Source organism: Protomyctophum bolini (assembly GCF_963924005.1).
Source record: "Protomyctophum bolini genome assembly, chromosome: 7".
Taxonomy (NCBI): Eukaryota; Metazoa; Chordata; class Actinopteri; order Myctophiformes; family Myctophidae; genus Protomyctophum; species Protomyctophum bolini.
In genome coordinates, this window is record NC_137868.1 from 43034881 (window position 1) to 43053994 (window position 19114).

The 19114-nt window shown below is 45.7% G+C and overlaps 1 protein-coding gene across 1 annotated transcript in view; it reads right to left on the minus strand.

Moving 5' to 3' along the window:
- The window catches only part of LOC308318892 (uncharacterized protein), a 31733-nt gene extending 12954 nt beyond the window's left edge, over nucleotides 1-18779 (minus strand). Inside the window, exons 1-5 of the mRNA XM_080768606.1 lie at nucleotides 18388-18779; nucleotides 15400-15595; nucleotides 5498-5551; nucleotides 4029-4084; nucleotides 1562-1628 (exon numbers count right to left, since the gene is read on the minus strand). Of these exons, the coding sequence (XP_080624732.1) occupies nucleotides 1562-1628; nucleotides 4029-4084; nucleotides 5498-5551; nucleotides 15400-15454 (232 nt within the window). The 5' untranslated portion in view covers nucleotides 15455-15595; nucleotides 18388-18779. The remainder of the gene's footprint in view (nucleotides 1-1561; nucleotides 1629-4028; nucleotides 4085-5497; nucleotides 5552-15399; nucleotides 15596-18387) is intronic.
- Between the last annotated feature and the right edge of the window lie 335 nt (nucleotides 18780-19114).

A 19114-nucleotide genomic window follows, 5' to 3' on the forward strand; every position in this document is an offset into this window, starting at 1 on the left:
TTTATTTGAGTGCCAGTTCAACACTGTGCAGAGCACAATGACTATACCGTATAATGATAATTATGAATCGTAACTACAAGCGATGACTATAAAAACAAGGCTTTTAAAAAACGCTTCTGACTGAAGTGCAGGATGGGCACGGCCGGCCGCGGCATATAGCGGCGAGGGGAGTTGTATAAAACGATATGGTTCCGGATCACTTTCAGAGGCGTTTTATGAGCGATAATAGTATACCATTGACAGCCATTCAGAATCCAACAGACGGACATCTGTATAGGGATATAGCCTGGGATCCAGACTATATATATACTTTCTGCATTTGGTGCACTTCGTGGACAGACTTATTCCGAGAATCAAAAGATTCAAAGATTATATCTTTTATATCACTTTGAATCTTCATGTCGCTGCTGGCTTCCATTGAAAACGAATAGTATAGTGCCTGCGTGCGTGCGTGCGTGTGTGTGTGTGCCTGCGTGCGTGCGTGCGTGCACGAATTAGAACAGATGGGACATCAATAGTGAGAGAGAGAGAGAGAGAGAGAGAGAGAGAGAGAGAGAGAGAAAGCAACAGGATTGGAGAACAGCTGTGGTTTGAAGATGCACGTCGCCGTTGCCAGATTTACAGTTGTAATGACCAGGCCGAAACACTGGAACGCACACGCACACTCACACGCACATGTGCGCGCACACACACACACACACACACCTCTTTAGAGTGCCAAGAGTAGTAATTGATCGAGGACAGGACATGGAGACAGGAGAGGAGAGGAGAGGAGAGGAGAGGAGAGGAGAGGAGAGGAGAGGAGAGGAGAGGTGTTCCATGGATGGCTGAGCGTGTATATAGTATACGGCGTTCTGTCAATCAACCGTTATGTTTTATGGGCTGCTTTTAGAATGGACTGATTTACAAGGCACATGCATCTGGCGCACATTTCAAATCTGATTGACGGCCGATGAGAATTCCTGGGTCCTGTTGCGGGATTCACACACACACACACACACACACACACACACACACACACACACACACACACACACACACACACACACACACTTCATTTCCTCACATGCACCGGAAAGTTCAGAGATAAAAACCCTTTCTGGGTGAGAGCTGGGCCCAAAGCGTTCACCAATTAACTGACCACTTAACCGCCACATAATAACTGACCCACTTAACCACCACTTAACTGACCCACTTAACCGCCACATAATAACTGACCCACTTAACCACCACTTAACTGACCCACTTAACCGCCACTTAAATCAGTGGTATTCAATGAGTGGTCCGGGGACCACCGGTGGTCCTTGAGGGGGTTCCAGGTGGTCCCCGCAGAGAGAGAGAGAGAGAGAGAGAGAGAGAGAGAGAGAGAGAGAGAGAGAGAGAGAGAGAGAGAGAGACGGGGAATGCAGAAAGATACATGAGGATAAGCTGTATTCACACTGAAACGTGTTAATAATCAATGTACTGTGAGCAATGAGCATATACAGTTTTATACACAAGCATACAAAGCAGTAGAAAAGAAAAGAAAAGAAAAGAAAAGTTAAAAAAACAGGGCATTCACCTTGTGCAGTTTCCGTTTTCCGACCACTAGGGGGCGACTTCTGAGTGGCAGCATCGTCTGTTAAGCGCTGTGTGAAGGAAACGGGCAGCAGGTCAAACCAACAGCCATGTGACCCATGAAGCTATAATACAGCTCTATCACAGTCACACACACAAACACACACACACACACACACACACACACACACACACACACCTATCCTATCTATTTAGTTCCCAATGGAGCCTAATGTAATAACTATAAATGCACCAAGTCTCTCTGTGTGTGTGTGTATGTCTGTAGCCCACGTAACTCGAGAACCGTTCGCCCCACCTATATACTTCAAATTCGACACACGCGTTCCCCACCCCCACAGGTAGTGCAGTGCCCGGTGTCGAGTCGGTCGGACCCACGGTTGTCCGGAACCGCCACAAAAGGTCCTCTGCCCGGGCTCTGTCTGGGCATGCCCTGCCTATAGTGCCCATGAGGCTCCGACTGCCACTGGCCCACGGCGGGCCGGGCACCACCCTAGTGAATAAAAAAACGCCCCTGTGACACTGACACAAACTAGTGAAAATATAGCAGAGCTACAAGCTCGCTCCGTATACTTGTGAGCTATAGTAGTTTGACTATTTGACTATAAACATTTGTTTTTCTAATTTATGGAATGTCTTTGAAATAATAATAACTAAAAACAAGATGTATAGGAAACAAACAAAAAAACTATAGGGACCCCAAAAAGGTTTGTCTGTCCCAGTGTGAACGAGTGATGTTTAATATACTGTGTACATAATAATATATATATATATATATAGCCATTCGCCACTGTCCGGGTGGAAAGATTTCCATGTTCAAACCTGTTACCTTTCATGAATGTGCTCCAACAGATCCAACTTTATTATTTAGTTTAACAAGTTCCTCTTAATATTTATGAATCCCATTTGCGTGCGTGCGTATGCCGCTATGCGTGACACTGTAGTATGACAAAGTATAAAGGCACTATACAAAACACTATACTATAAAGTCGGAAATGGTTTCATCCCGACAGCAATGACATTAACCTGTGTTTCTCAGTCATTTCTTTCTCGGTTGGTTCTCGATGGGTTTTGATAACAATGTCACCTTTCTTTGTGAAGTCACACAATCCTGGTCTTGTAGCCTACAGTATGTTGCCCTATATTTGCCCATAAAGTGTAGTCTATAGTCTGTGATGCGTGAAACACTGTTTTTCGATTTTGGAAGAAATGAGCCTGCTCTCGTGAAGCCGCACAAGTTAAAGTTAATACGTTTCCACGTGACTCGACACTTTTAGTCTCTGCTTGCGATAAATTAAACCGATCAACGAATACCAGGGTTTTTATGTTTTCTTCCCCACCCTCATTCAGTGTATATATGTAGCACAATAGATGAGTTTTATTTCTCCAGGTACTTTAAATTGTCAGTATAGCACTGTGTATATTACCTTTTATGTCGTGTCAGTAAATTGGTGCAAACGCTGCAATAACACAGTGCTGTCAGACACTAAAAGCCTTCCGTGATTTCAGGGCGAGGTGGTGGCAGTTTCCAACCGTGGCTCAGCCCCGATCTATACAGTATATATCCAACGCGTTCGGCGGTATCGTTAGTTTAAATGTTGTTCTAAACTACTCTAAAAGTACACGGCGCATTCCCTTTTCGAGGCGGGCCTCGTCAATGCGGTGGAAATTGAACCGTTTGAGAGAAAAATCACTTCAAAGTTCCGTCCTCCTCCTCCTGCACCTGAACAAACTGCTGAAGAGGATCATCAAATATATAGTATAGCGTATATACAGTAGCCTATATACAGTATATATATTGGGATTTCTGCTGTTGTTAATCCACAGCCCAAAGCCTGGGTGTTACTCGAAACTCTGTAATGGACCCTGAAGCATCAGAAGTTGTCCAAACAAACACAGTAAAAAAATACAATAATAATCTCAATTTAAGGGTATAGGGTAAGTGATATTTCTGGGTTTGAATAAAAATGTGTGTCTGCTAAATGCCAAATATTGTACTTTTTATTTGAAAACTTTAGTTTTGAGCAATATTACAAAACATACATGAACCACCGCAGCCCTGTATACATCTCGGGCCATTTGAAAATAGCCGATCTACAAGCTCACGATGCGTACTCGTGACACAGCCGTCTGTAACTGAACAGTAGTATACTTGCATATTGCAGTATTGATACTTTTATCTAAGATGGTGGTTAAGAGCGGTTCAAACAGAATCCAGCGGCGAGGATATGGAACGCGTGTACATGCAGCCGTCAAGTGAGCAGACGGGACATGACAGCTTCGAGAAGCGCACAAGCGCTGCTTAGGGAGCAGCTATAGCTATAGCGGTCGGTCTCCAGGCGCTGTCTGTACAACACTACATGTTCTCCTCGCTAACAGCGTGTGGACGTGTGCAGTCAGTGCAGTGTTCTGAGATGAACCCGGGCCGGCGCTGTATACGCTAGTTAACTCACCAGAGCTCCACTCTGCTCCTTCTCTGCTTTCTGAGAGGGACAGGTAGACTTCAACCCTGGAGAGATGGAGAGAGGAGGGAGGAGGGAGAGAGAGAGGCACCAGAACAGAACAGGAAGAAATTAATGAACAGCTCGGGTCAGATCCAATCAATCAGGCTGAAAGGAGGAACTGTGTGTTCGATAGCCAGCTATACTTCACCGACTGAAAGTCAGCTTGCGACACCCCACCCCCACAAACTGTTCTCCCCCCCGAGTGAAAATTTAATGTTAGATATTAACGAGCTACATTTACTTCTTATTCCGGTGTATATTCAATTACCGTATATACGTGTCCTGTTAATTCAATTCTGTTCATTAACACCCACTTAACAGAGAGTATTTTTAAGATGAACGGAGGCTGTGGCTTCGGCCCCTAATTTAAAAAAATAAATAACACATGTATCATGAAGATAAATAATAGGCAAATCCTATTCATTGCATCCCTGATCGCTGTTTCCCACCTAATAACCTATACCTAGTCGTTTCCCTATCGTAACCACTAATAGGCCAGGGCAATACAACCAGATTAGGGAGATATATTTCTTGTGAAAGGACTATAACAAAAATGAACAAACATTGTTACCCGTAAGTAACCCTTAAGACATGTTGTAACTGGTTAATACTAAGCGCCACTGGTCACTTGTTATTATAATTATTATTCATCCCTATGTCATAGGCATTGTATACAATACATTTTGACACTATGGAATGTGTTCCAGGGGCCACAAGAAATTCCCCCAGGGGGTGGGGGGGCGGACATTACCCGCGAGCCGCCAGTCGAATATTAGCGTCTTTTAGCCCCTATATATACGTGTGCTTCGTTGTGCGACGACGAATAGCGATCGCCACGCGACATCATATTGTGAGCTTTGTATAAGATCTGATATCTTTGGCATAAAAGCGCACACTAACGAGCCTGGCGGCACGCACACACACACACACACACACACACACACACACACACCCACACAGGAACTATAGACCGCGGAGCGGCGGGGGCCTGGCATCAATCATCGGCGGTCGGTTTGTGTAATCAGCATGCAGAGATCTTAACCCATTCTGAACGGGAACCCATTTCGGTGTTAGCATCATGTCGTGCTTTAGCTATAGAAAAATAGCAGATCTACAAGCTCGTAGCGCGCCACCGAGTGGCGCGCTACGAGCTTGTAGGTCTGCTATTTTTTGAAAAATCGAAGAACGACTGACATTTTTATAGAATCTGATCTCAGGTCAGAATGGGTTATAATCAGACCAGTGTGTGTGTGTGTGTGTGTCCGGAGGAAACCTCGTCTATGAATCTGATCTCAGGTCAGAATGGGTTAAGAGACAAGTTGAAAGTCATTAGCGGGACATTCCGACAGCGCGGCGGCGACGCGGGGCAGATCCATCATCACAATAATCATCGTCCAATCCTAAAGCGAGGAACTCACCGGAGTCCGCGTTGATCTCGTTCTGCCGGCGGTTCTGGATCCTGAGCTGCAGCACTGCAAAGACACGCACGCAGACACGCACACACACACACACACACACACACACACACACACACACACACACACACACACACACACACACACACACACACACACACACACACACACACACACACACACACACACACACACACACACACACACACACACACACACACACAAAGTTAATGGCGAAAAGGAATTCAAAATGTACTCGAGTAAAAGTGCAAAAGTATTGACATCAAAATGCACCTAAAGTAGGAAAAGTGAAATACTCCTTCAGGTTTTCTATCCTATACAAGCTCACAATGCGTTGCTTGTATATAGATCGACTGTTTTCAAGGTATTTTTGAGCGGTGCAACCACTCCAAGGAACAGCAATGTCCGTGTGTGAGTATGTGTGACGTTAATGAGCACCAGTATGTGACTATGAGTACCAGTAGGGGCGCTGTTGTGCCAGAAACAGAGAGAGGGATAGCGCTGCACTGTTGCCTGCTAACGAGTAATGAGAGAGAGAGAGAGAGAGAGAGAGAGAGAGAGAGAGAGGTGGGGGGGTTGCACCACTCAGTTCACACGGGTGTGATTTTTGTGTATACACGCAGACATTCTGCATAATGAGCACTTTCACTTTTCGGCACTTTAAGAAACTTCTGATATACCAATGTACATTAATTGTACTTTTGTGTGGAAAAAAAGCGGTTGAATAACATGTTATAGCATGGGGAGGGGGGGGCTGAAAGGTAAAGCAACTGTAGGTAATGGGAACACAGCGGGGGGGGGTCTATATGCTATATGATGAGGGCCCCTCCCCCCCCCCCCCCCCCCCCCTCCCCCGCCTGCGTGCAGTGCACGTAACACGAGAGATGACATATCTGCTGGTATGCTGGACCCAAACACGTAAACACACACACACACACACATAAACATATACAGCGCACACACACACACACACACACGCGCACACACATACACACACACACACACACATACTGTACGTGCACTGTGCAGACCAACAGGTGAAAGTGGGGGTAGGGCATAGGACCATTAATGCATCAAGGCAGTGGTGGGGGAAAGCAGCTGAGTATATAACGTCTATTTACTCCATTGATTTGAGGTATATGTACCTTTTGCTTTATACTCGAGTATATAGATCCATTTTGTGACACTTTATAAACTTCTATACTCCACTATATACACCTCAGTGGAAAATATCGTATACTTTTTTTTAGTTTTGAGTACTCCACTGCAATTATTTGTACTAAAACGTCTTACTTATATATTTCAATGTCCTATAAATCGCTATATTTCTGAACGAAGATCTAAATCACTTTTACTTTTGTACTTTAATAAGTATATTTGGATGGCAATACTTTTGTACATTTCGAATACAGGTATACTTTTACTTGTAACGAGAGTATTTTTTGGTGGTATATACTGCAACTTTTACTTAAGTAAAAATTATAATAATAATAATAAAGAGAGAGAAATATGACCACTGGGCACGGCACGGCACGGCAGAGACCGTTACACATCAAGGAGGTCTTTTTTCCTTCCCACCATGCATTGCGGTGAGTTTTTGAGACTCCGGGAGACCTGCCAGGGGGTATGATGTACATAGGGGGGGAGGGGGGGGGGGGGGGGGGCAGTAACTATTTATCCGCCAGTATGACTATTTTGGTTCCGTGCCCCCATCCCCCCTTCCGTCAGCTGTCGCTCTCTCTCTCGCAGCCCCCCCGCCAACCCCAACCACCCACACTACCTCATCATCGTTTGTATGCTGCTAACGAAACCCTTCCTATATACTTTCCTCCCCTCTCTCTCTCTCTCTCTCTCTCACACTGCATGGCACTTCTCAAAGCTATAGAGCACTTGCAGGCATCCGCATATTTTTCTTTTTGTCCTCCTCTCTGTTATAATCTGATCGCCCATGGCTGTGTACTTGTATACATACGTGAGACACAGTGTACTTGATATGTATTGTGTACTACTGCCTGAACTGTAGCATACTTTATTAGTTATAGGCTATACGAGAGACATCTCAGACAGCAAGGTCAGCCTATATTGCTGCAGTTATTATAGCGGTTATTATGTCTGAAATCTTTTGGTCACGTCAGTTGGGATCCAGCTCTATATACTGTATGTTCCTGTGTGTGTAATAAACTTTTTAGCGTGATACTGTCTCGTGTTGCGTTATTGTTCTCGCGGGCCCGCCGCCGCTGTCGCCGTACCAAAAGGTATACTTCAACCGGATTGTCACACACGACACCACCCAGCCGGCACACACTACCTGTCTGTCAGAACCAGACGAGGGTCCAGTACTACACTTTCCTGCATTTTTTGCAGGTTTTTGCCCCAGACAGTCTCAAACCTTTGTAATTTCAAGGACCCCCCAGTCATGAAATTATAAAGGTTTTGAAAGTTCAGTTCAGTTTGTTTTATTTTCAGAATGTTGGACATACAGGCAACATCACTTTCATTTGCCGTATACATTATATATATATATATATATATATATATATATACACTTTTTTTGTGGAGTCCATCTGTATCAGTCAATAGCACACATGTACAGTATGTGGTCCACCCGCTCAGTGCACATACATATAGTATAATACATATATACAATTATACATACTGTATATATAACAGTATGTACTTGTATATGTATAAATACTATAAAGATTAGAATCTAATTGACACTGTAGAATGCTTAGTGTATAGTGTTGTTGTTATTTCTATTATACATTGTTATCCCGCACGATTTTGCAACCCATTTTTTTCACCCAGTGTCAAATTATCTAATGTAATCCTGGGCGCTTACACTTCCTCTGCCAACCCGGGGGGGGGGGGGGGGGCAGAAGACTCACCTCATGCTTCCTTCTATGCATGAGGAGTCCATGCTGCTTCTTTTCACCTGACAAGGGGGGGGGGGGAGGGGACATAACGCGTGGAAGCAACACGTTATTCCAACCAGTTCCTTTCCCCTCCATCAGGCGCCCCCAGCTGCTTAAGAGTAGTGTACATTTTTCATTTAACTTGTGCATGTGTGCAAATGGAACCAAATGTTCGGTTCCATTTCCACGCTCTCAAGTTACAGACAGCTATCGGGGCCCAAAGGCAACAGGGATTTAGCAGCATTAAACACTCATTCCCAGCGACATATACAATATACATGACTTCATGTATTCACTAACATTAAGCAACGGATATTGCGATATTAAGGAACACAATGGGGTCACGCCAGCAAAGGCGGCTTCCAGCTGTCATCATCACGATTACGCAAAAAGAGACAGAGGAGCACGGCCTAAAAGTAGAGAGAAAAAGCAGGGATGCTCATGCTACTATACCAAGGTGTTCCCTCTTCCTCTGATTGGGTGACATTTGTATCCCGGTCCTGAAAAGGTATTTTCTGTCCTTAACAAAGAGCTGGAGAGGACAGGCAGACCCCCCCGCTATACCGCATGAACAATAGGGTTGTCAACAAAAAAAACTCGATTCGAACTACAAGCAGCGATTCTCATTATGAACGATTCAAAATCGATTCATCATTTCCAAATAAATCAGTTGATAAAAACCTTTACAATTATACAAGCTTTTTTACTAAATGTATACTTTCGTGCCAGAAGACTGGAGTATAGATCGCGCTGATCGACGCGATGTATTGAATCGAGAATGATTCAGCATCGAGAATCGAGTTGAATCGAATCCTGACGCCAAGAATGGGAATCGAATCGAATCGTGGGACTCGATAACAATGTGCTTATTTAAGACTCACTTTAACAAAAAGAAAAGCGCTAGCCAAGGTGCACACCTTTAAGCAACCCAATATTACGATACTAAAGAACACAATGGGGCACGGTATACCGGTATACATGCAGCGGGGGCAGAATCGCTGTCATCACAGGTTTTTACAAGATTACGTAAAAAAAAAAAAAAAACGAGAACAAGAGATAGAGGAGATAAGGGCCTATAGTTAAGAGACACACTCTATAAGTCAAACACGCACACGGGGGTCGATCACCAAGGGAGCCATTAACATGTCCCCCTGTATTCAGCTCCCGGTAGCTTTAGTCACCATATATCCCCTGTTTTTTCATAAGCTGCTCCCGGAGCCTTCAGCTCATAACTCACCGCGACAGATCACTACAAACGTATCAGCTTTAGTGCATTATTGCCGACGACAACAGTATTTCTCAAACCGGGGGTCCGTCGGGGGTTGGCGCGCGGGGGTAAAACGAGTTGATGTACTGTAGCATGTGTTATATATGCTTCAGCTATTCACAGATAACTGTGAGCCAGTAGTGTAGGCCTACTGTAGATGGTTTTTAAACGCAATTGTCTTCACTTATGGGGGTCCCTGGGCTGCACACTATCTTTTCATATGGGGCTCTGCAGCCACATTTTGTGGGTCCACGAAAAGGTTTGAGAAATGAGAACCAGTACAGTACGTGTGCATGCGTGCACGCACACACACTCACACGCGCACGCACGCACGCACACACACACACACACACACACACACACACACACACACACACACACACACACACACACACACACACACACACACACACACACACACACACAATGTCAACACTACAGCGGAGCGGACAGACGGTGAAATCTCTATACCGAAGTCTCTACTGATGTCACTCGCTCATCCGTAGAAGTTTCAGTTTAAATTGTCTCATATAAGCATTGTGGTCCAACAATTAGGAAGTGTGACAGGCGTCCTGTTTTCATAGTAAGTGCGACTTCCTGTCGCAAGTAAGGTTACTTATCACTCGAATGAAATAGAGCCAGCAGGCTGGAACTTGGCTGGGATTAGGAAACGCATAAGTGAAGAAACTGACTTAGGTTGAGACTGATATGAGGTTAGGGGGCTTAGGTGGCTGGTTACAAACATCTGATATGAGGTTAGGGGACTTATAGGTGGCTGGTTACAAACATCTGATATGAGGTTAGGGGACTTATAGGTGGCTGGTTACAAACATCTGATATGAGGTTAGGGGACTTAGGTGGCTGGTTACAAACATCTGATATGAGGTTAGGGGACTTATAGGTGGCTGGTTACAAACATCTGATATGAGGTTAGGGGACTTATAGGTGGCTGGTTACAAACATCTGATATGAGGTTAGGGGACTTAGGTGGCTGGTTAAAAACATCTGATATGAGGTTAGGGGGCTTAGGTGGCTGGTTACAAACATCTGATATGAGGTTAGGAGACTTATAGGTGGCTGGTTACAAACATCTGATATGAGGTTAGGGGGCTTAGGTGGCTGGTTACAAACATCTGATATGAGGTTAGGAGACTTATAGGTGGCTGGTTACAAACATCTGATATGAGGTTAGGAGACTTAGGTGGCTGGTTACAAACATCTGATATGAGGTTAGGGGACTTATAGGTGTCTGGTTACAAACATCTGATATGAGGTTAGGGGACTTGGGTGACTGGTTACAAACATCTGATATGAGGTTAGGAGACTTAGGTGTCTGGTTACAAACATCTGATATGAGGTTAGGAGACTTAGGTGGCTGGTTACAAACATCTGATATGAGGTTAGGGGGCTTAGGTGGCTGGTTACAAACATCTGATATGAGGTTAGGGGACTTATAGTGTCTGGTTACAAACATCTGATATGAGGTTAGGGGGCTTAGGTGGCTGGTTACAAACATCTGATATGAGGTTAGGAGACTTAGGTGGCTGGTTACAAACATCTGATATGAGGTTAGGGGGCTTAGGTGGCTGGTTACAAACATCTGATATGAGGTTAGGAGACTTATAGGTGTCTGGTTACAAACATCTGATATGAGGTTAGGAGACTTAGGTGGCTGGTTACAAACATCTGATATGAGGTTAGGAGACTTAGGTGGCTGGTTACAAACATCTGATATGAGGTTAGGGGACTTAGGTGGCTGGTTACAACTGATGAGGTTAGGGGATTGATGTGGCCATGCAGTTACAGTAAGTTACAGTGAGGAAAACTACCTCAAAATTCTACTTAAGTACATATACTTGGAGCATTATGTAGTTTACTTCACACCGCTGGGTATCAAGTTGGGGGACGGTACTTTACATTTCTGCGAGTCACACTCTGCTAAATAATCCACGAAAGCGCCTGGAAGCTTTGCCTCTGTTGTTCATGGGGTTGTCCCCAGATGAAGGTGTTTTGGAACACATGCCTGTTACTGTAAACGCTCAGGTCCTTTCAAACCACAGCAGCTGAGACCCCCCCCCCCAAACCCCCTCCTCCTCCTCCCAGCCAGCCGTCACGTGTTGCAGCAGGTGTTGGCTCACACCCGCGTCAGGGACACTCTCTACTGTTCCCATTTTCTTCTTCTTATTCTTCTTATTCTTCACACTAGCTTTCCTCGCCTTTCTTATATTCCACCAGCCGTTTATGCGCCGGCTTCACCCTGCAGGGACCACTTGTTGTATTGGGAAGGGGGGGGGGGGGGGGGGGGGTGGAGGGGAAGGAGCTTTTTTTTTTCTCCTTCTCCCTCTCACAGTTTTCTCAGAGTTTTCTCATCAACGTTGCCGTGTTGTTATCACTACAGCTGGGGAAAAACGGCTTTTTTGCTTTGAAGAAGAAAAGGAAGAATTAAGCGGAAAGCAAGTTTGTTATACGGAGTCACCCGAGTTCCCATACCGCCGCCGCCTGCCGCCGCCTGCCGTAATGGGGATTAGTTCCAATTTAGTAACGTTAGGCCTCGGCCCCCGGATTTAGAACGCTGCGGTTTATTTAGAGACGCTGAGAGCGCGCGTATATACTGTACATGTGAATGAACGATACTTTTATTTCAGGTTGTGTGAAATTGGTCACTCTAACCGAAGGATTGAAATGGACCCTTTTCTTCAAACGCACGCACGCACACGTGCACACACACGCACGCACACGTGCACACACACACACACACACACACACACACACACACACACACACACACACACACCCCTTTAAAAGCAACAATTTTTCAGAGCAATTCGGAAAGTGATTGTTTGCCTACTCAAAATTCACACTGTGCAATGTGACTGGTGCTGCATGGGAACAAATATTACTGTTGTTAGAGCAGTTCCTTTGTAATGACTTCAGTCCAATCTGCCTATAATATAATGTTTAAAGCCCATTCCTCTCCATCCATGCCTGGCCAATTAATGTTCCTCCTTCTAAATAGATAGTTACATCATATCAGATGCTATTCGTTTCTTTCACCTCCATATACCTTTTCATATACGGCTTCTATAAATCAAGACCTGAAACGATATAGAAACAAAACCAAGACTATAGTCCACTCCATTCTCAAAACTATACGACTTTGTGCGACTTGTAAAATGACAACTAACTACACTGAAACCAAAATAGCAAACTGAAAAAAATAAAAAAATAAAAAGCATTTTTTTAAACCTACAATAACTCTACAATAACTCTGGTGTCAACACCTGGGCACACACACACACACACACACACGCACACACGCACACACACACACACACACGCACACGCACACGCACACGCACACGCACACACACACACACACACACACAGCAGAGAAACAACTAGGCTAACCAAACAGGACATGAAAGTGCAGAAGAGAAACACATCGCCTCGTTATCGCCACAGTCTCATATTTCTGTTGCCAATAAAGAGAGCAAAGGGGGTCGATAATGCTAAACCGCGCCGTCTTCTCTTCCTTACCGACCTCTGTCAACAAACCGCGCTATAGTCCTCTCGCTCCCAGTATAGCGACGTCGCAGTACAAACCTTCACCGGCACACACACACACACACACACACACACACACACACACACACACACACACACACACACACACACACACACACACACACACACACACACACACACACACACACACACACACACACACACACACACACACACACACACACACACAGATCAATGTCAGCCTGGTCTGCAGCTGTCTATCGGAAGACATCTCTGTCATGTGGTTCCGTCCATCGATGCATCCATTGGCCAAATGCGATCAATATAGCTTCACGTTTGTCGATCCGCCACGATAGACAGGTGTGACTGATGAGTGTGACTGATGAGCCAATAACGGCCTGCAATTATACCTCGCGCTCTTGCACCGGGACGTCGCCCAATTATACGGGGAGGACAGGCTGCTGGAGCTTGGCTCTGAGTTTGCGTTTTTTTTTTCCAGGATAATAGCCATGCTTGCAGCCAGGCCCCTCGGTAGCATTTGGCCCCATGATGAATTTGAACTAACTGTGTGTGTGTGTGTGTGTTTTCCATAGAGACTTGACTTCACTGGTAATTCATACTGTAGCCTGCACTGCCAGTGGCGTTTCCAAGGAATGACATTTTGGGGCAGGCAAGATGTGCTAATTGTCGGTCCTAAAGGTTTTCAAAGAGATATACCTGCCAGACGAGTATAGGATACAGAGGCTGAAAGGCATGCATTTACATTCCAAATGGTGATTGACGGCCAATCCGCTGTCCACTAATAGTTCTCAGGTCTTGTTTTTGTCCTCTTTTGCCAGGCAGAAAATGGATTTGGACAGGCCCTGTCCTCGCTTTGTTGTAGATATACGCCACTGGTCTCCACTGTCTCCCAAACAGTGGGTCGGGACCAGGGGGGCAGTCAGACGGATATTTTGTGAAGCCACTAAGGAAATGAAAGTTCATATAATGGCCTGTTGTGGCGCTCTCATTGGGCTCAAAAAAACCCATAGCCCCATAGAAGTCCATGTATTTGGGCCCAACTTCACCTAGACTGTATTACCTTAATAAACATGGTCATGAATACTTTTTGCTTCCAGTCACTAGTTTAAAGTCTCATTTCTAATGTCATAATATTCTTTTTGGAAAATTATGGTCCCATTTATTAGAAAAATGACCATAAAGTCGCGCATGTTCTGAGGGGCGTGGCTACCGTTACAGTCTATGAACGGGATCCCCCACCCACTCGAGTCAAAATAAAAACCAACGAAGAAGAAGGGGGAAGTCCCGCCTCGTTGTCTGGGCCAGCCAATGGGCCAGCTGGCCTGAACTGGGCCAAAACGGATCTAGAAAGATGGCGACTTCCATTGCAAGGACTGACAGGCTTCATTTTACGTTCACGTTAGACCCGCGGGACGCTTTGTCCATATTTTTTACAGTCTATGGTCGGGACTCAATAAAGTAGTGAAAATAAAAGCAGATCTACATTATACAGTACAAGCTTGCAAAGCGACGTGGTGTGAGCTTGTATGATCTGCTATTTTCACTAGTTTGGGAACGACTGCCGTAGTCTACTCAAGGTAGATTGGCAGTTACACCCCCCCCCCCCCCCCACACACACACACACACTTAAAAACCTAATGTAAAGGTTTTTTGCACACTGGTGCGTTTTTCCGTTTTTTTTTCTTCAGTTTTTCCAAAAAAAAGTACCTCAATGGTAATTTAATTCCAATAATGTGCCGTTTCACCCAGTGCTGCTTTATAGGCTATATACATACAGTATGTCCTCCCTTTCTCTCTCATGGTGGCACAGTATCTGACGCTATGCACGGAACAGTCACAATTACTATGCACCGTTCAAACGGGCACATTTTGTACATAGGACGCCGCAACAATGTGTGTCCTCCCAACATACGTCTCTGAGGGACGACCGATTGGAAATGTCAAACGTGGAGACAGACACGCGCACGCACACACACACACACACACACACACACACAAACACGCACACACGCGCACACGCACGCACACAGTCAGACACAGACAGAGAGTGACACTCTCACCGAGGGGGGATGAGAGCTACGAGGCCACGAGGCCACCCGCCGCAGCGGAAACCAGCAGAGTGTGACGCCTAATGCAAGATGGCAGCGCTTCCTCACCTGAGCGGAACTTGCTCCGGATGAGGAGTGACCTCTCGGAGGCCAGCAGGGTCATGATGGTGGGTGACGTGGTGGGTATGGTGGTGGTGGGTACGAGGGAACGGAGCAGAGAGGAAGAGTATAGGGGATTCCTGGTGTCTCTCTGTCTTCCAGGAGGAATGGACCCTTCTGTTTCTCTCTCTCTCTCTCTCTGTCTCTGTTTGGAGGAAAGAAGGGAGACGTTTTGTTAATCACCAATGGACGCAAATCTATTGGACAGGCATACTGTACTTATATGTACAGTGGAGTATAAAGGCCAGGCAGTAATAAGGCCTTGGGGGGAGCTATTAAGACAAAGTCAAAGTCAAAGTTGTGTACGATTATAGTCACAAGGTGAGCTAGCAGCGTGCGCCGCGCTCGGGAATCAATAGTTGATTTGACCCCCCCCCCCCCGATCCAACCCATTGATGCTGAGTGTCAAGCAAGGGGGGGAGGGCACTGGGTTTATTACAGTCTTTGGGTATGACCTCGGCCGGGGATCGAACCGCTGACCTCCCAGTTTCAGGGCGGACACTCTAACCACAAGGCCACTTGTCTGGTTTAGACAGTTTGTGAGCTTGTAGATCGGCTATTTTCAGAAGATTTTGCACGCATTTTGAACTTGTGAAATGGGACATTCTGCAATAGTAGTGATCGGAGGACTGAATTGAGAGGATAGATAGATAGATAGATAGATAGATAGATAGATAGATAGATAGATAGATAGATAGATAGATAGATAGATAGATAGATAGATAGATAGATAGATAGATAGATAGATAGATAGATGCAGCATCCTGTTTTAGAGGGCGTCCTAATCCTATATACACATATATGTAAAACATTACATACAAATACACCGTTTGTATACGAATACACGTATAGGTGAAACATTACAAAGAGTACTACAAATACCACAATGCAGGAACAGTGTATATAGCTTGCTCACCATATCTACCACCCACACCCACCATGCAGCCCCTATAGCTCAATTTAAAACCAAAAAGGAGAGGAGAAAACAGTAACCATGATGACCTGCGTCAAAGTTCAAAATAGACGTATAAATGCACACCGGATTAAAATCACAAACGCGATGTTGTTTGGAGATGTGAATACAGGCAATGAATCCTGAAGCGTCCAAGAGAGAGGTATATATATAATGGATCTTGCCATTACGATCACACAAGGCCCTGCACACCCACACAGATAGATAGAACACATGACGCCACAGTGGAGTGGAAGTAACTAAGTGCATTTACTCTAAGTATACTGTACTGAAGTATACAACTTTGAGGTATCTGTACTTTACTCAAGCATTTCCAATTTCCAATATTTGTTTACTTCTACTCCACTACATCTCAGACAGAGCTGGAGATTATAATTTTGATTAGAAATCCACCACTTCAACCCTATATGCATTTCGGGCCATTTGAAAATAGCCGTATATCTACAAGCTCACAATGCGTTGCAAACGCGACGCATCGTGAGCTTGTAGATCGGCAAATTTCCAACGGTTTTCCACACATTTTGAACTTGTGAAATGGGGACATTCTGAAATATGAGTACTTTAACTTTGAGCACTTTAAGTACATTTTGACGACGATATACATTTGTACTTTTACTTGAGTGTATACATTATGAATACGGGACTTCTACTTGTAACGGATCGTATACATCCGGAGTACTTTTTCAGCCACCATGAGACAAAGAGTGGCTCGGCAGAGAACCGACACGGACGTCAGGACGGAGAGACATGGACGCAGAATGACAGACACGCGGAGACACGGACGTCAGGACGAAGGGACATGGACGCAGAATGACAGACAGGGACGTCAGGACGAAGGGCCATGACACAGAATGACAGACACGCGGAGACACGGACGTCAGGGCGGATAGACATGGACGAAGACAGACAGACGGAGCTGGACGTCAAGCCGGCGTGAGTGACAGAGACAGGAGCCCCTGCTGGCACACGTCAATGCAGAGGTCCTGGGAGGGGGGGGGGGGGAGGAGGAGACACCGATTGTGACAGGGACACACGTGGAGTCACAACACCTATTAGCACAGCTAGCAGCTATCTGTGTGATCTGACGGCAGACAGACAGACAGACAGACAGACAGGTGGACTCTAGTGGAACACTTTGTAAAAGAGAATAAGCTACGTCGGGAATATAGTTATCTAGAGAGAGAGAGAGAGAGAGAGAGAGAGAGAGATCTGCAAAAACAGACTCTCTAATTCGCATACATGATTCGTTGGCTCTCGCTCACACACGCATACACACGCACACGCACGAACGCAAGCATGCACGCACGCACACCACACACTCACGCCGCTTATTAACAATATTGATTTGAACTGGCCAGTCGCAGACTCGCACAACGCCCCAAAGGAGGCCTGCTTGACAGGAAAGCACACACACACACACACACACACACACACACACACGCAATGCACACAGCCAGCCAGGCATGCACGCACGTGAACACACGCACGCACACATGCACACACACACACACCCCCAGGTGCTTGGGAACAGTCGAAGTTATGCATTCTAAATGAGCCCAATGTTCTTTTGCGATTCCCAAACCACACACAGACACACACACACACACACACACACGCACACACTTAAACTATGAATTCAGAACGGCAGCACCACAGAGGACGCACAATAAGCAATCAGATATAGCAAACCAAAACCATACGCCAATAGAGATTTCATCTGTGGCACCATGCAGACATGTGGTTATACCTGGTGGAACACAGCAGGCAATATGAGCACATGCACAGAGAGAGAGAGAGAGAGACAGAGAGAGAGAGAGAGAGAGAGAGAGAGAGAGAGAGAGAGAGAGAGAGAGATGATAAGAGAGAGAGAGGATAAGAGAGAGGATAAGAGAGAGGATAAGAGAGAGGATAAGAGAGAAATACCAATGAGAATACAAAATAAAATAAAATAGCAGAATACTTACAGGGGGAAATAAAACAACCAGATAAATGGATCGAGTCCCTCAGGTTGCTGGGGATGATGATGATGGGGTACAGCTGGGGGGTACGGGGGGGGGGACGGGGGGACTGCAGGGAGTGGGATTTGGAGAGGCACAGAGATGGAGAACTGGAGAGAGGGCAAAGAGAAGGGAAGACAGAACTTTTTCCTTTCCCCTTGAAATTCACTGAAGCTCTGCTGTCTTCATGTTGTCGTCGTCGTCTCGGTTCTACTTCTGGTGTGTTGTGTTCCGTGTAGTTCCCGAGGTGGTGCCTCTTTAAAGGTGATAAAGGGTGACACGCGTTTCTTCTGTCCTGTGTTCCTCTCTCTCTCTCTCTCTCACTCCTCTCTCTCACTCTCTGTAGTTCCTCTCTGTGACTCCGCTCTTTACTCTTCTCTCTTCTCTCTCTCTCTCTCTCTCTCTCTCTCTCTCTCTCGGCCCCCCGGCTGCCACCCTGTCCCCCTCCCCGTCTGTCCCCTGGATATCCTTTTGGTGCCAACTGTGACCGACTGTCAAACCCCACACCCCTCCACCCCCCCCCCCCCCCCCACTCTTCACCACCACCACCACCCCTCCTCCTCCTCCTCAATCGCTCCACAGCAGTCAGTGGGTTCCCAAACATTTTAAGCTCGAGAGCCAAATGAAACATGTCTAACTATAAAAGCCCCCCCGGGAAACACCCAAACCATAGTGAAAGTATATAGCTAGATCT